General features: G+C 37.0%; 1 protein-coding gene across 26 annotated transcripts in view; it reads left to right on the top strand.

Moving 5' to 3' along the window:
* DMD (dystrophin) overlaps positions 1 to 19,003 on the top strand; it is a 953,416-nt gene that overhangs the window by 901,596 nt on the left and 32,817 nt on the right. For 22 of the 26 annotated variants that reach the window (XM_083612216.1, XM_083612211.1, XM_083612219.1 and 19 more), the window contains 7 exons: positions 1,853 to 2,054; positions 3,438 to 3,523; positions 6,021 to 6,178; positions 14,133 to 14,299; positions 15,766 to 15,877; positions 17,071 to 17,207; positions 18,103 to 18,141. In XM_083612216.1, the coding sequence (XP_083468342.1) occupies positions 1,853 to 2,054; positions 3,438 to 3,523; positions 6,021 to 6,178; positions 14,133 to 14,299; positions 15,766 to 15,877; positions 17,071 to 17,207; positions 18,103 to 18,141 (901 nt within the window). The remainder of the gene's footprint in view (positions 1 to 1,852; positions 2,055 to 3,437; positions 3,524 to 6,020; positions 6,179 to 14,132; positions 14,300 to 15,765; positions 15,878 to 17,070; positions 17,208 to 18,102; positions 18,142 to 19,003) is intronic. The other 4 variants (XM_083612229.1, XM_083612233.1, XM_083612228.1 and 1 more) reach the window with 1 other exon arrangement.

Genomic DNA, 19,003 nt, shown 5'->3' with positions numbered 1-19,003 from the left:
TTAAACTCACTGGGAATTAGAAGTAAGCATGCATAAAATACTGCTGCTATTTATATTTAAATCAGTTAAAGCCACCAGGCTACTAATTGCTCTAGTCTAGTCACCAAATAAAAACGTTTAAAAATAAATAAATTCCAGTTTCTGTTCTGTATCAAAAAGTTTGGGGTGGGGATATATAATTGCATGTTAACATTAAATAAAATTTGGACAGCTTGTCGAATGAGTTTTAGGGATGTAACCACAAATGATTTTTTTTTTAATTAAACATATTGTATCCAGCCTTTTCCAGTAGAGCTCAGGCAGCTAATAGCAATAAAATTTAAATCATCATAACTTTAATTTAGAATTAGATATCTATAATGGGTTGTGGTTAGAGTAAACCCATTAAAACCAATAGGATTTAAGTTAATCGTGTTCTCAGAGTATGGCAAGACATTAAGCCCACAATTTACATGGGGGTTCTATTCTAGGGAATAGAAGCCAAAATCACATATAATCAAACCCATTCGGTTCAGTGGTGGGTGAGATTACCAAAGTCATTTCCCCTGGAACCCTGACCCTTTTGATATTTTTGCCACACACGTAAAGCTGAATGCACACAAGTTAAATGTGCATAAGTTACAGTCTTACTGTACATTATTTATAAGATAATGAGTTGGATCCAGACTTAGGTTGCCGTTCTCCCAGCCCAGCCGGGCCTCAAAGAGTGGAGGGGACCAAGGCATCTATAGCCCTGCCATGTATGGTTGCCAGGGCTGACCAATTGCTGTGCCAGTCTAGACCTGGTTCAGCAACTGGATATAAATCAGGCCTAATGCTATCACACAACTGAAGCAGGGCTGGCTTTGCCCCACATCCTTCCTGCCTCTGGAAAGCTCTATTTATGGTTTTTGTGCTGGCCTGGTGAGGGGATTCTCCACTTCTGCATGTCCACACATGTGGTGGGCAGAAGGGGAAAAGCCACAGCAGAAGGCAGAGTTCCATAGTGGCATCACTCCAAAGGCAACAGCAGCAGGAGGCAAACAGAGGCTGACAAGAAACTTCTGCCCAATCCATATGCCCTTGCCCCAATCTGACACAAAGGGGATTTGGATTGCTCAGCGAGTCATACTACAGCAGTCCTGAAGTCTGCACTCCCCATAGCAAGTCTGCCCCCCATAGCAATAGCCTTGGTATGGGGGGGCGGGTTGGGAGGGAAGTGCAAGAGATTACAATAATCTGTCACTGTTAGCTATTCAGTAATTCTCTGAAGAAAAATATATTTTCACACTACTGCTTAGTAGATATGCTAGTGGTGTTTCATGCAAGTTAAAAACAAAAATAAAAAAACCATTAACCACTTTCAAGGCACTGTCATTTATTGGCATGGAAAACTTTTCTGAAAGAGAATAACCTCTGTTTATTTGTAGGTGCATATACAATTAGGCTGCCACCCATTCCTTGAGGAGTTCATTTAATTATCATTTATTCATTCTCTCAGAAGAGCTGAACACTCAGCCTTAAGCTCCATGTTTAAAAGTATTTTACTGCATTTCCAATTTGGCGAATAAATTTGTATTAAAGGATCTTTGCCTGATCCCAGGGGATGAAGCTGATAAACAGACTGTTGCTGGACAAGAAGCATTTTTAGACAAGTAACATGTTATGCCATTGAACTAGAACTAGATCATACCTATATAGAGAAAATCCATTAGTGACGGAATGATACTAGAAATGAAATATGAAAGCTACATTTTAAAACTAATACACTAGTGGTTAAGTCCAACACACATAGCTAGATAATTAATTTGTCTCGATTGTCACAGATTAAGGCTGCTTCTTATTAGGATTGATGTTTTTATTCCTTGTACAGTGGATCTCCTGAGTCTGTCTGCTGCATGTGATGCCTTGGACCAGCACAACCTCAAACAGAATGACCAGCCAATGGATATACTTCAGATCATCAACTGCTTGACTACCATTTATGATCGACTCGAACAAGAGCACAATAACCTAGTCAACGTCCCTCTCTGCGTGGACATGTGCCTCAACTGGCTTTTGAATGTTTATGACACGTATGTGCGGGTAGACTTCAGTGACACTTGCTTATAATGAACTTCTGTCCTTGCTAGAAAAATGAATGGCTCAGAGCTGGCAAGCTGGTGATCAGAGTGCAAGTTTAATACAAGCTAATAGCTTAAAGGCTATTCAGCAAATACTTTGGTTAGTTTTGGAGCCCTGTGCAGTTCTGTTATGAAATGTGAAACTGGGAAATGACAGATTTAAATAGAATGTCCTATATAATTGGGGTCAGCTTCTGTCTCATTTGTTAAATCATCTAGTAGGCCCTTCAGGGTGTTTGCTTGTTTGTTTCTTTTTGGTCTGGTATATGCTTTCAGCCCCACTCCGCAGAGGATTTACCATGGCATGGTTAAATTTGTCTTTTTTCATGAGACGCCACATCACATAAAAAGCTGTTTTATGGGCAAATAAAATATTGTCAGTTCATTTCAAAGAACACAAATAACTGGTTTTAGTTTAATTAAAGGAAAATCTTCAGTTAAGGAAATGGTTTACAGCATTGGAATTCTTCCAGATCCCAACAATTTTTCATCAAGTTTTAATTAAGAGAACCATGGAGTGCTAAATTTTGTATTAGGGACTGCTGGTATCTCCAGCAGTATCCTCTGGAGCTACAATTTTTCTTCCTTTCCGAAGTCTGCCCCAGTTCTAGTTTTGTTGTAATGTTATGATAGTCTATCTCAATTTTATTGTGTTTTGTTTAATCTGTAGGTGCAAAGAGGATGTCTATTAGTTGCCAAAACCATTACTTTATAGAATTCAGTTGATGTAATGGTTTATTTCTACCAAATATAAATGTAATTTTGTATTTCAGCACAATATGTCTTTTATGACAGGGGGCAACAGCAACTCAAAAGTATTATAAAAACACTTTTTGTGATTTGTTTGTTTCCTGCCCATCACCCTAAGGTCCAACAGCAGGTTACAGTGTTAAAGCACAATTCTAAAACAACTTCTAACCATAAAAATAATAAAATAAAATAAAATAATAGAATATTTAAGTAGGCATTTAAGAAGTTACTATGCATTTTCATATTAAAAACAATGACATACCCATGGGATAGGATTTCTGACTTAAAAGACTGTTGAAGACTGCTGTTCAGCATACATGAGTGAATTGCATAGCATATGGAGAAACAAAAGAAGTCATAATTCTGAAATGTAAGTTTGTGAAGCTTTGTTTATCTAATAATAGCTACCCTTTTGCAGAGTTATAATCTATTTGTTTTGTAGGGCTTTTCCATTCCTTTTGAGTTTTTTCTTAACTTCTAAGATGTTCACTTATGCATTTAGAAGTAGCAAATATAAATTGCATGTATAATTCACATATTTGACTGTATTAATTTTCTCCTTTTCCTGTGATTTAATTTCAATAGGGGTCGAACAGGAAGGATCCGTGTCCTCTCTTTTAAAACTGGTGTTATTTCCCTCTGTAAAGCACATTTGGAAGATAAATACAGATGTAAGTCAAGTCACTGTTTACTACAGAAATGCAGCATATAGAAGCAGCAAATACTTGTTTGTCAGCTCCTTGCATATTCTAAACATTCCCCTTTATTTTTCAATTTTTAAGCAAACAGGTATTTCCAAGGGGTGATACTCAACTAAATTTTGCCCAGAGCAGGCATTGAAACTAACAGACGTAGCTTCATCACGTTCATTAATTTCAGTGGATCTACTATGAGTAAAACTTAACTGAATACCACCCAAGATATTATGCTTTTTCTACTGCATTATATTTTCTATGAAAATTGATTGTAGTTACTTGGGAGCCATCCATTAAATCCTTCACCTGAAATAATTCTTGGAGTACAGACTCAAAAATCTAATTGGCACAAGGAAGCAGTTGTGTGGTTCACTGAAGTCCCACTGTGCTGTTTTACGCGCCCCAACTTTCAGGAAGGACAGTCTGCAAAGGAGACTGACAGGAACATCCACTGAGTGGAGTTGTACTCACATGACATAGCAACCAGCAGAAGTCCCCCAGGAATGATCTCCAGGGAGTTGGGAAAACCTCCAGAGCAGCATGAGAGGTAGCACATGAGGAAGGGGAAATTGCTGAAAATTGCCTCTCCTTCTGCTGGTGGGAGTGTCATGTGAGTGGCTTATGTTATTCCAAAAATTACATTGTTGAGTGAAATCAGAGCATGTAAGGTATATTCCATCCCCCTAAATTTTGGAATCTACCATTCTTCTTAAATACTACATCTTAGAAAAGTGTCCTAACACTTAGGATAATAAGATAGAATCAGAAAATGTTTCTTGAAACTGACTTGATCTGTCCTTCAAAAGAAACGGGAGTGAGATTTCTCAGAAGATCCTACTAGTTCAGGAATGGGAAAGCTTTGGCCCTCCAGATGTTGCTGGACTACAATTCCCATCAGTCCCAGCCAGGATGGTCAATGGTAATGAGTGATGGAAGCTGTAGTACTGCAATATCGTAGATAAATATGTACCTCTGCGGCGGGAAGGTAAAAGGCGTTTCCGTGCACTTTGGTTTCCATCACGTGTCCCGTTGCGCTAGAAGCGGTTTAGTCATGCTGGCCACATGACCTGGAAAGCCGTCTGTGGACAAACGCCAGCTCCTTTGGCCTGAAAGCGAGATGAGTGCTGCACCCCATAGTTGCCTTTGACTTAACCATCTAGGGGTCCTTTACCTTTACCTTTGTACTTATTATCACACGGATGCCAATTATTATTTGCATTGTGTTTCCTTGTGGTATTCTTATCATTCCTAAAAGTGGAGCAGCACATGAAAACTCTGAAACTCCCACAGCATGATAACATCAATTCTCCTGCCAAGATACTCTCTACAACTATGATGGGAATGGAAAGTGCCCCTTTATGATGTAAACTAAGATCAGACTTGGCTAGGAAATGGTGTCTTAAATAGAAGCAAAATAAAATCAGGTGTTAAAACTGTACTAGTAAATTTCTATACAAGACTAAAGCTTTTCCATAATTGTGCCCTTAGTACAAAATGAAATATTAATGAGTCTGCAGGAATATAACCATATTATTTTCACTTGCTGAAATCTGTTTTTAATGCTTTGAAAAATAAAACAAGATTTATTCAGGTCATGTATTGGTAATGGGTAGTGCCAAATAAATATTTCAGTTGATCATAATCTCATTTTTTTAACTGTTACAAACTTTAACATACCTTCAGATATGTACTATATAACTCATTTGCAGTAAATTAAATTTACATGTAGTACAATTCCTGGTATTAACATTTCATGTGGGCAACATGGTTCTGTAACACAGAACTCTTTTTCTTTCTTCCAAATATATTATTGGATTCCAAATGCCAAGCTTTTGGGTTTTTTCAATTCTTGATGCAAATCAGAGTTTGGAAATCCAGTTCGTAGGCATATATCATTGTGGAATTTTTTTGGTAACTTCATTCCTTTATTCTGATTGTGAACATCTTTGCATGCAAGTTATTCCTATTTTCTTCTGTGACAAAAATCTTAAAAACATGTATATACTTAAAGCATTTCCTCACAAATTTGTTACCTATATAGGATAATGTGCACTAGCAGCAATAAAATTATGGTCTACTTTTTTGGCCTAAACAGTGTTGATTACCAATTGTATTCTTTAGTATTTAAAAATGATTTGGGTAACTTTACAATTCTCAGCTTTGACAGTTATATATTCTTGACATTAATTATTTAACTTATTCTTGGACTTCCTTGCTTCTTGTTTTGGTTTATATGAGTTACAGTGTAATAGTAATTGGCTACAAACAAAATCCGATTCAAAATAGTTACTTCAGAATTGTCTACTAGAGAAGGTCAAACCACTAAATAACCAAACAAATTGTGAACAAACCTAATGAAAACTCTCAACCATTTATTTGTATCTCTGACAGCAAATTTGTTTATACATATTATACAGTTGATAGTTTCTATTGTTTTGATGGATTTTGCTATACATCTTTCTTCTGCCTCCAGATCTGTTCAAGCAGGTAGCCAGTCCCACTGGATTCTGTGACCAGCGTCGTCTAGGCCTCCTCCTGCATGACTCTATTCAGATTCCAAGACAGCTGGGTGAAGTTGCTTCTTTTGGTGGCAGTAATATTGAACCCAGTGTTAGGAGCTGCTTTCAGTTTGTAAGTATACTTCTGCTTATTGCTATTGGTTTTTTAATCCAAATGTTATGCAGGGTACATAAACTCAGGCAATAAGTGTGGAGATCAGAGTATGTATGTTTGTTTATTTAATATTTAGTTTATTGAAACATTTTATTGGATGGGGCCAGGCAGTCAGAATATGGCAACTCTGCACTCTAAAGTGACACAGCATCCATCAGATTAAATGTAAAATACATCAAATAAAGAATGGTGTTGGGAACAAGACCCATCCAATTTTATCTATTATTTCCATTCTTGCCCTGCCTTTCAACCCAAAGGTCCACAAAATTAATTACAATCAAAAACATTTAAATGTTTTTTACGACTACATTAAAATGTAGAGTCATTGGCATGAGTAGTGAGCAAAATGTGACACTACATCTCAAAAGCCTCCTAGTATAGTATAGTATAGTATAGTATAGTATAGTATAGTATATTGACTTGCATTTTTGAGTCACCCTGCATACTTCCTGAAGGAGAACATTCAAAAATATGCTTCACTCCTAGTAGATGTCAATCTTGCTTCTAACACTGCAAAGCCTGAAGCAAAGAGGGGGAAAGTTCAGATAGGAGATAGCAGATACCATGGCAATATACCCTGGCTTCCAACACTTTAACATCTTAAAGAACTTTCAGTTTGGCTCAGAAACTAACCATCAGCCAGTGAAATTTCTGAATTGCCATTAAGTCACCCGGCAAGTCATCCACGATTCTGCAACAGCACAAGGGAAGTAAGCGGGGATTTTAAGTTGGTCTAACTTTTGGTTTTTCAAATTCAAATACATTTTGTTTTAAATAAAAGATCAAGTATGTTTTTCCATGGCCGTTAAGGGAAAACTGCCGGTGAACAGCAACAGTTACTTTAGCAAAGTATGTTTAGAAAGTACTGAGACAGAGGTCTGCAGTGGGAGACAAAAACAACTCATTAAACTGAAGGAATAATAAACTGAAGGGACAGAATTAGCATTTCAGAGAAGTATCAGAAGAGTTCATTATTTTATGACCTCTCTTTAAAAAAAATGCTAAGAAGGGTCTGTCTGGTCAATACAATTCACAATGTGAGGCAAAAATAACTTTTGTCTTTGTAATTGAAAGGGTCACTGGAGGGAAGAAGCAAAGGAACCATTATGACTCTTCCTCCTCAAGTTTTAAATTCCCACTTCAAATGTTAGATCACACTATGCATGATAAAAGAGGTTTTTCCCCTCAAAGTGATCACAGTGCATTTCAAGAATGTATATCCTTCCCATTGTGTTCTTTCGGCATGGAAATAGACCTTGTGGGTGACCTCACTCAAACATCATTAATCAATCTGCAGGCCTCTTTTCATGTTGCTTAAAGATTAATGTATTGTTTTGTACTACAAAGTAAGGGGTCTTTACTTATGATGGTCATAATTAGTTGAGGTTTAAAACATATTAATACAGTATAACATATTATACTATTTTTAATATTACATTTCCCCCAAAAAAATAAATAAATATTGGCTATCCACAGGTTTAAAATTCAGGTCAGTTTGGTTCCTGATGCTATATACTGGGTTGCACCAGTACTTAGTTATACTTAGAGATAATTGGTCTTTTGGGCCCAACGTGCAGCTTGATAAATAGGCATAAAGATTGCTGTTTATTGCTTATATCACATATTTCAGCCAAACCCATTCATGGAAAACAACAATCTTGCTGCTACTGCCCTTTAGCATACTCTGCATAGCCCCATCTAGGAAGACATTTTGAAAGTTCTAGCTGGTATGAAGTGTTACAGGTAGAAGGAAGGAACATGTTGTTGTTGTTTAGTCGTTTAGTCGTGTCAGACTCTTTGTGACCCCATGGACCAGAGCATGCCAGGCACTCCTGTCTTTCACTGCCTCCCGCAGTTTGGTCAAACTCATGCTGGTAGCTTCGAGAACACTGTCCAACCATCTCGTCCTCTGTTGTCCCCTTCTCCTTGTGCCTTCAATCTTTCCCAACATCAGGGTCTTTTCCAGGGAGTCTTCTCTTCTCATGAGGTGGCCAAAGTATTGGAGCCTCAGCTTCAGGATCTGTCCTTCCAGTGAGCACTCAGGCCTGATTTCCTTCAGAATGGATAGGTTTGATCTTCTTGCAGTCCATGGAACTTTCAAGAGTCTCCTCCAGCCCCATAATTGGCAGCGGGTGCATTATGTTGCTAATGAAGTTAGCTTCCAGGCCCAATTCAATCTCCTAGTTTAAAGAGAAAACGACAGACTCTTTATGGCCAGGGCTCTATATACTTCAGAGACATCTGAAATTAAAAAACATTTCAGAAGAGCCCTCTTCAGAAACATCACTATTTTAGAAGTGAGAAGTAGGGAAAGGGACTTGTCTCAAAAGTTCCGGATTCCTTTTGTGACACATCCGCCATTGTTTGTTTTTGCTGAGTATTATACAAAGGTTGTTTGTTTGCTGCTTTTAGTGAGTTTGTTATCTTTTTATGTTTTAATTTTTTATATCTTTAAATGCTGTTTATTTTGAATTGCATTTCATTGGTTATGATCATGTTGTTTGAAATTTCTTCAGCATGTATTTGCATTATTGAAAACATTTGTGCACTATATATTCTCTCTCACTCACTCACCCCCCCACCCCCCACCCCTCTTCACAAATCTAACTCAAGGACTTTTCATTATTAATGGGAATTGGCTGGAAGTGAGGTTTTTATGCTGATAACATCCCTGGTAATAATGTGCAGTGATTTCAGAGAGAATGAGAGAGAGAGAGAGAGAGAGAGAGAGAGAGAGAGAGAGAGAGAGAACCAGCAGCAAATGTACTGTATCAGAATCTGTTCTCCTGGTCTCAGTGGCTTAGGCATGCTGGCAACAACCTTGTCTGTCATGCACAGCAGCACAAAAATGTAATGTTTACTGTACCAGGAGATAACAAGGGGTGGTGAGGAAATGTCCCTGATCTTTGTTTGAAATGCAAGTCCTTGAAAGTAGCGGGGGAGGGAAGTCTTGTTCTGTCAACATGCATGTGCTCACAGCATTGGTGTTTGTAATACTCCCTTCAACTGCAGCAAAAATGCTACAACTGCTTCAAGTACATTCTTTGTCCATAAGGAATGAGGTGGCTTTAAAAAAAAAAAATTCCACTTTGAAATTATTTTTCTTTCCACAAGCTTGAGGACTCATGCAGCGCCTAGTTACAAACATTAAAAAAGGATGTACAAAGAGTAGCTCTTGGGAGAAAATGAGGCTTCATGTGGAATATAAAATAGAACTTGACTTTGCTTATTCATTTATTTAGTTCTCTTTCTTTCATCCCCCTCATAACACACAAAAAGCTGTGGCAATAACAACAGTTTAAGGGCAAAGGTGCAATAAAAAGAGAGGACTATATATAGGAATGGGAATATACCTCATGTCTGTTGAACCCTGTCTGTTGAATGTCAGCTAAAAGATAGACTTCTAGAGAAATATAGTGTTTATGCTGTTGAAACTTGGCACACAGGTGGTGCAGACGAGAGACTGTTGTTTTCAGCCCTGTAGTGGAACATGGTGAAAAAGACATTTCCTGAAATGTGGCTTATCTTACATCATGCTCAGTGGTAGATCCTAGGCTTTTCAGGTCACTGGCCCTGATTTTAAACACTGCCTGAACACAGCTACAGTCTTAGACTTTCCTTAGACCTACTTTCCCCTATTTACAGACTCAGAAGCAGCATTCTGTAAGGTTGTTTCACTATTACAATAATGTTGTGTTTTCCTTTTACAATGCAAACTTGTATGCTTCAGAATACTTAGCTAGATGAACCAATTGTCTCATTCATAATTTTATTTGTATGCTGCTTTTCCATTAAAAAATCATACTCAAAGTTGAATACATTTCAAGATCAAACACTTCAAAACAATTTCATTGTAACATAATAAAACAACAAAGTAGCAAATATAACATCACCCAAAATGACAGAAACATTCCAGTGTTATAAATATTGATTACATTAACAACATCCAACAGCAAAAATGTAACAGGAGTGTGACAGTTTCACCTTTGTTTTAGAAATAGATATTTGGACAGAACTAGCAGATAGAAAGGAAGTCTGCTTTGCATCTACTATACTGCCATTATTTAGCATTTTTAAGTCTTGGTTATCCTATATGTAGTAATATACCAATACCTTATTTAAGGTGGATACAAGCCTCTGGGCATTGCTTTTTTTAAAAGAGCACTTTACCAATGTAAATTTGAATCTCAGATTTTTAAAATAGTTTTAGTGTAATGTAGATTGAAATTAGGGACACAGGTGGAGCTGTGGTCTAAACCACTGAGCCTAGGGCTTGCCGATTGGAAGGTTGGCGGTTCGAATCCCCATGATGGGGTGAGCTCCCATTGCTTGGTCCCAGCTCCTGCCCACCTAGCAGTTTGAAAGCACATCAAAGTGCAAGTAGATAAATAGGTACTGCTCCGGCAGGAAGGTAAATGGCATTTCCGTGCGCTGCTCTGGTTCGCCAGAAGCGGCTTAGTCATGCTTGCCACTTGACCCGGAAAAACTCTGCAGACAAATGTCGGCTGCCTCGGCCAGTAAAGCGAGATGAGCACCACAACCCCAGAGTCGTTTGCGACTGGACTTAACTGTCAGGGGTCCTTTACCTTTCTTTTAGATTGAAATTATTAGTATAAACTTATTTTTTTTCATGGTTGACCGTGGGACCTAAAAAAAAGAGCATAAACTTCAAACTATGCTGTTATCCTGATCTCTATCCATGTTTAAATGTATGAAAATGAACCAGAACTTTGAGAGGGAGCAATATACTAATAGATAATTGAGGGCAGAAAAGAGAATAGGCTTTATAGCTAAAAAATGGAGGCAAGCACAGTCTTGGTGAGTGGTTGCATGGTTAACTTTTGTGATCTACTAAGATAATTTGATACAATTTTCTTGAAATCGGGAATTAACAAAATAGGAGGTAAAGCAGACATATGTTACATTTTTTAGAAGACAGTTTTTCCTTTTCTTTTTAGCATTACATAACATAATGGTGAATATCCAGCTTTCCTCTCCAAATGTTTCTTGGCATATGAATGCAAAAAAATCCCAACAAAAAACAACAGATGTTTAGAATTTAATAGGAATTTAAATATTAGATGTAACAAATTGTTATTTGCAAACTGGGAAATGCACTGTTAACTTTGTTCTATGATTTACAGTTTTATTGTGGCAGTTGCACAGAAATATGTTAACAGGGGGGGGGGAATCTTCACAGTTTGCTTTTGTTGTAGATTCTTCCCTTATGTAAAACCCTTGGTTACTCTCTGGCTGGATTTAGAGATGATTAAAGAAATTGTAACAGCAGCTCAGGGAACAGTCAAGAACTATCTGTCCTTTACTGTCTGACCCTGACAAGCTTTTCTCAATATGGCTTTAAATCTTCATGTAATATACTTCAGTACTAGTTTTGGTGCAGTTTAATGCAGTTAATCTCCAGCAGAAGAGATTGTAGATAGTATAGATGTAGTGATCAGATAGACAACTGTCAAAACTGATAGCAGCCAACAAAATTAAAATAGATGTGCAGAAGCTGGAGAACTGAAACATATCTTTGCATATGACAGGAGCCATTTCATCCATTCACTGTATTCCCATGTAAACTAAAAGCATCTGCAAATGGAGAGGTGAATGCTTTGAGCTGTTCATTCTTATTCTGTCTACAGTTGACACACTGCAGCATTTCAGTACAGAATCCATCTTTTTCATTCCAGAAATGGCATGTAAAAGGCTTGTTTGTGTATGTGTGTGCATAAGGTGAACTCAAATGACCAGAGCAGCTTATTGAAGATCATTATCTAGCTAGTAACAGCACAAATTTCTAAAGTAAATCTTCACATGGCAATAAACAGATAGCTCACCCACTCTCTGCAAAGAATTACCTAATCAAAAGCATTCTAGTTGTTGTTGTTTTTGCAGAAACACACGCATGCGCGTGCGCGCACACACACACACGAGTCCTCAGTAAATTTGTTTGGCTTTCTGCAAAGTTTTGAAATAATGAAATATGTGCAAGTATTCAATTATCTAAATTAAAATTAATACAGTACAACATTAAAAAAACAAAGAATTCCTCAGTGAATTGTATATATGTGCCTCCCATTTTACAATAGTTATGACTATCTGCAGTACTGCCTCTTATAGATTTTCACTTTGTTCTGTTTAAATTCTAATCTCTCCCTCTTGTCCCTCTGTCCCCATATTGCTATTTGCAAACAGACATAGAACCATGCAGGGATAATTAAGAGATGGCTATGGACAAATGGCTGGATGCTTACTCAGATAGATATTGTGTAAATAGTCCCTGAGAGATGTGATGTCTTTACCCTTGTGTGCCCATGGCAATGCATAAACCTCATAGATATTTAAATTGTCTTTGTAAAGTTTACTATCTGTGCACCTTTCTGAAAAGTTTACTGAATTAGCATATATAACAAGTAATAGCAACCAAAAAAATCCTTTTTTGCAGATTAATGCACTGTTTTAGGTCATAGTTTACGGCATCCATTATTTTCTTATCGCAGTTCTGTTTCATTTTATGTTTACAATTATTGGCAGAAAGATAGAACTTTATAGCATGTGTGTGATCACTGCTCTTTGTCATATCTTCTGTCTTAAAACACTGTAGATATTTACCATTATTTTTGCAAATAAAATTATTTGAACTCCTTGACCAAGTCAGCATTCTTATCTGCTTGCTTTGGGAGTGTTAACTTCACCAGTCTCATTTTGGATCAAGTAGCCAGTAGGTTTCAACTTAGAAATGTGTCACAATTTACATTTATTTGATCTGAGGGCTTAAAAATAAGTATGATAGAGAAGACACTGTATACTTATGGCTGGACATAGATGGCTATTAAGAAGCTAAAATAATTCTGAGGGCTTTTCAGGAGTGAGAGAGAAGCCCTAAAGTACTTAATTAGTATTCTTCCTTGATGAAATTAAGATTAAGGTGGATGGATAGTGACTAAAGAAGAAAGACTTTCTGAAAGTAAAGGAAGCCCAGATGACATGTATAGGTTGCAAATGTGGTTATAAATGTATTAGTAAGGGAGAAGAAATGGAATTGGTTTGCAAAATGATATTTATTACTGAAACAGGAGAAAGAGGATTAAGTAGTCCTTATATACTCTTCAGAATAATTCAGAAAAGAAGACACTGATCCTAGATGCATGTGTATGCTGAGATTTAAGTGGAAGGAGAAAATGTTAAGGACACAATGAGCTATTTCATTTAGCACCAAGAAAAAAGAGCTAAAAGTTGGTTTCAAGGGCAACAGTAAAGTCTGTATTAGTTTGCAACTGACCTTAGAAACTGAGAACAGTGATATCATTGGGGGGGCATAGGAATACATGATGGAAGACAAAAACTCATCTCTTGATGCAGGTTTACAAAATATACCTATGCAAAATACCTTATGTCTGATGAAGGACAAAGCTTCACATCCTGACAGAAAATGTGTTTCAAAACCAATGTTTTATTTCCTGGAACATTATAGGGATGAATTGAAAGGAGGGAGAGTGTCATCTGATTTTCCTTGCAAATGCTTCCTTATGCTGTTTTTAGCTGTTGCTCCTCCCCCATCAAGGTTCAAAGAAAACAAAAATAACCCCAGTTGATGGGAGATTTCCATGGCAGAATTCATGGATATTGGAAGGGTTCTAGTAGATCCTCTTTTCACCTGCCAGTTCTCCCTTACAAATGCCCCCCACACACATTTATGGTTGGTTGGTTAGTTAGTTAGTTAGTTTAGTTAGTTATAAAGGGAGGGAAGAGGAATATATACATATACGTGTGGGGGTGGGTGGAACAAATGTGTCACTATCTGAAAATTAGATGAAGAGAAATATACTTGGTTGGAAAGGGGAAAATTACTTGTAAAATGAAAGTTTTCCCTGTGTCCTGTAATGTAATCTCCTTTCTCTCATAGGCCAATAACAAACCTGAAATTGAGGCAGCCCTTTTTCTGGATTGGATGAGACTTGAACCACAGTCCATGGTATGGCTGCCAGTTTTACATAGGGTGGCTGCTGCTGAAACTGCCAAACACCAAGCCAAGTGCAACATCTGTAAGGAGTGTCCAATAATTGGATTCAGGTACAGTGCTATATTGCTGATTTTTACCAGATGAACTAAATGCATCATCAATTACTAATCTTTGTAGAGGTCATATATGAGCACTGAATCCATCCTTCCAGCACATAATATGGGTGTGCAGAGAAGGCACTGTGTATTAATTTTCTCATCTCCTAAAGGCAGCCTCCTTAACAGAAATGCTTGTTTAATATTCCTTCTGTTCTGTAAAAGTAATCATGCTGTTTGGATACCTAAGACCATTAGAAGAACCAACCTGGATCAGACCAAGAATTGATCTTATTCAGCACTTTGCTCCCCCAGTCGCCAACTAGATACCTTTCGGAAGCCCACAAGCAGGACATGAACATTTTTGTAAAGCTTGCAGTTGATAACCTGCTGGATACAAAAATGTTCCTAGAAGAAGCTGCTTAACTTGAATGAAATGAAATCCTGGTGTGCTGGAAAAACCATTGTGTAATGTCATTTTAAAAAATTAATCTGCTCAGTCTATAGTCTCCTTAGGAGACATGTCAACCCTGAATATGGAAATTCTGTTGATGTGCTTAGAGACCTGGATCTCAGCAGTGTGCTTACTATAGCAATGAATCTAAGCCAACATCTTGCAAAATAACTATGGATTGGTATACCTGTTAGGAATCTACTTAGCTGTTAAGTAAATACTATTTTCAGTTATGCTTAGACTTGTCTTATCACCTTTCCCCCTAATAACAGTTTTGTATGGTCCCTGCCTGTTTCAATCTTAACACTGTCTTACCACTGAGCTCTTGACAAGGAGCATTTTGGAATTATTGTGTAAAGCTCAGATAGATTACTATGAGTGTGCTTCATCACATGAAATCAAGAGCACTTCCTTCTTGCTGGTACTTTTGTTTAATATAAAGTACTGGGTGGTTAAATAAAAGAATGTAAAAATAAAAAGTAAGCATTTATTTAATTTATATGACACCTCATAATTCTTGCAAGAATCCAACAGGATAAAAGGTTACTTGCTACATTTAATTACTGTATTCTTATGTCATAATCTGTAGACTACACAATATGGATTCACATTACCAAATCTAACATTTCCCCCACTATTACCACTGTTGGGCTGTGGCTAGACTGTCTCTATTTAGGAGAGACTGCAGCGAATTTACCAACCTCAGCTGATGAAGGACAGAATTAAAACAATATTTTAAAAATCAAGTAAAAATACAGATGATAATAACAATAACAACAATAACAACAATAAGAATAACAATAAAAACATCCCAGCACCAACCCTTTCCTTAAAAACAGTCAGTTCCTAAAAGCTTGTTGAAATAAGGTCTTCACCTTCTGCTGGAAGGACGAGGAGGGAGCCAGTCTAACTTCTTTAGGAAGGGAGTTCTTAAGTCTGAGTGTAGCCACCGTAAAAGCTCTCTAACTTTACACCTGAAACAAAATTTGGTGCATGAGTGCTGAATTTGTATTTTCTTCTTCTCCAGGTACAGAAGTTTAAAGCACTTTAATTATGACATCTGCCAAAGCTGCTTCTTTTCTGGGCGAGTTGCAAAAGGTCATAAGATGCACTACCCAATGGTAGAATATTGTACACCGGTAAGTGACATCAGTGTTTCCTAATACAAATTCTGGAGAGAAGAGGAGGGGAAATCATTTGTTTGTGTAAGACAGTGGAGGCATTGTGCAGTATTCCTTTTTAAATTAAATCATCCTTCACAAAACTGTTTTTTAAAGCATGAATATCTTACTATATCCAGTGAAAATAACAGGAATAAAGAATAATTGGAATTTGCTATTTATTATTTATATATCGCTGTGTCGTAACAACTAAATCCATACTTTTCCAAGGTTGGCCAAAAGAGGAAACTATGGTTCATTAAAGAATTCTTAGTTTATTGAGGCTTCTCATAACAGGACTGTGTGCACAAGCAAAAGGCTTATGTGTATCTCAGCTTATGAATTCAAAAATTCATCCAAATATGGCCAATAAATAAAAATCAGTAGTATACGCCAGCTTTTAATCAAAGTTCTCAAGTGCTTTATTCTATCTATCTCTTTCCACCTAAACTTAAGTTAATGATTGTACTGATATACATATCCAAGGAAGGGTGTAGTAAAAACATGTCTGAACAACTGGTGTTGTTGGTTTGTTTGTTTTTTTCAAACTAAAGGGGAAAATTGTTAATCTTCAAAGTCATAAAGTGCATTAGCACTTTCTTCTAATTGTAACTCGAGAGAATTGGATTATATAATACAGCCGACTGTTTTACTTGCTTCTTCCTAGCCAATGAACAAAATCTTCCTTAAAAACGAATGTAATATATAGAGCAGCATCTGTTTCGTAGAAGTGATTTTTTTTTGTTACTTTGTTGATAAGGTCAATATAAAAATAAAAATCTGATAAACAATATATTTGATTATGGGGTGCATATTATTGAACATTACGAGAATACAGTTTCACTATAAAAATGTAGATTATTCTCTTGCTACTTTTCTATTCTGTTCCTACTGTGACACAGCAACCTTTTTAAATTTATTTCCCCCCCAAAAAACTAGGTGTGCCATATGGGCCAGTGCACCCTATAGGGCGAAAAATACGGTACATTTTTTTGAACAAATTTGCTGATATATTGCAAATCGCTAGGTCATGGGAAGCAAATCATGCTCCTGAAGTAAGTTGTCATGCACTTCTAATGCATAATGGTAAAATGTTTATGGTTTGCTGGAAGAGGCCAGTCAAATATTTGGATTTCTCCTGTAAAGTGATACCATTAATATGTTGCTTCCAGACTACTTCAGGAGAAGATGTTCGTGACTTCGCCAAGGTATTGAAAAACAAATTCCGAACAAAAAGATACTTTGCAAAACACCCAAGAATGGGCTACCTGCCTGTGCAAACCGTGCTGGAGGGAGACAACATGGAAACGTGAGTGAAGCAGATAAATAATTTTTTCATTTGTTAAGTTCTTTGAGCTGCCCAGTTAGCACCTGATCCCTTTACTTCCTAACTGCATAACACCACTTTCATTTCTTTCATTTTTGTTTATTTTGGTTGAAAGTAATATACAAGCTGACGTTTCAATTGCTATAAGTTAAACTTGAAAAATGCCTGTGAGCTTATTGATTGCATTGAAAGTGTTTAAAGTAGTTGTCATTTTGAAAGTATTTAAAGTGGTTGACATTTTGTGGCCCTCCAGATGTTGCTGGACAACAGCTTTCATCATTGGGTTGATAGGGGTTGGAGTCCAGCAACATCTGGGGCCCACAGATTCTCCATCTCTAAGATAAGCAGAAGTCAACATTCATTCACTTTCTCTTGATATGAAGAATACTTTTATCAGATATAGAACCGTCAGTAGAGCATGAGACTTAATTTCAGGGTTGTGAATTTGAGTCCCACATTGGGCAAAAATATCCTGCATTGCAGGGCATTGGACTAAATTGCCCTCTTGGTCCTTTCTAACTCTGTGATTCTATGAATTATTAATTTTGCTTAATTTTAAATTTATACTGTAAACTTCCCACATTTTTCCATATTTCTTCCCATAGAGATGATGACACAAAAATTATGTCTTGAGTTTTTCTTTCCCTATCATCTGCTAGTTAAAAGTTACATGATTTAATAGCAATTGCACTACAGCTTGTTATCTCTCTCCTTCTCTTTAATATTTTATTTTGCATATTTTTGGCTGCTTTCCATGGACATTCATGTTGGTCTATTGGATTTTCCTGTTTTTGGGTTTCTTTTAAACTTTCTGTAATTATTTTGCTGCTAAGTTTTTTCTGCCTCTCTCTTCACCTCCTCATTTTTTGTCTTGCAGTCCTGTTACTCTGATCAACTTCTGGCCAGTAGATTCTGCGTGAGTACTTTCGCCAAAGTGTGCTGCTATTGCTTCTGCTGTTGCGTTCTCTCACTATTTGTTTTTAATTTCTGTTGAGTTTGTTTTTTAACATATGTCCATTTCCCTCCTTCCTCCCCACCCGGTTAAAATCTAAAACAAATCAATGGAATGATATACCAGTAAGGTTTCCTGCACTTCATTAAATGTACATGATTGTATTCAAAGTTACAGTCCATCAAAACTGAATCATATAAGTAATTAAGTTAACTTCTATCTGAATCACAGAGGTTTGGTTGCACAGTCCTACCTCATATGGAAGCATGCACATTAAATATCTGAATTTCTGGATTAAAGTAGGCATCATTGGTTGGGAAACAAGAAACATTGAGATTTGATTTTTTTTTTTTTTGAGGGAAAGGAAGTATATCATTGATCTTACTTTTAAGGTCATTATTTAACATTATGTACACACAGTTGCCCTAGTCCAGATGTATGTGTGATCAAATGCACATTTGGCTATCTGGTACATGCATGCTCTCCCATTCATTTCAGTGGAGAAGCCAGATTAGCACCTATGGGTTTTGGGGGGATCTGTCTTCAGTGTAAATGAATGGAGAGGAGCTTGTAGATGGGCAGTGTCTGTGCAGAAATTCTGCTTCTGCCCTCCTAAGCAGTCACAAGATTCTGGTATATTGTAAGTGCAATTACAATGTATTATTGAGAATGAACAATATTTTTCAATATTGTCAGGGATCTGGTTATGATCCATCCAACACAAAGCATATTCCAATATTTTGTTTCAGTGGCGAGTGTTCCCTGCGTGTAGATTCCTCCCACTGAAGTTTAATGAATTGTGCCTGAAGTTTCAGGAGCAAGATAC

The sequence above is a fragment of the Podarcis filfolensis genome, assembly GCF_964270895.1.
Source record: "Podarcis filfolensis genome assembly, chromosome: 4".
NCBI classification, from domain to species: Eukaryota; Metazoa; Chordata; class Lepidosauria; order Squamata; family Lacertidae; genus Podarcis; species Podarcis filfolensis.
This window is presented reverse-complemented; position numbering and strand designations above follow the sequence as displayed.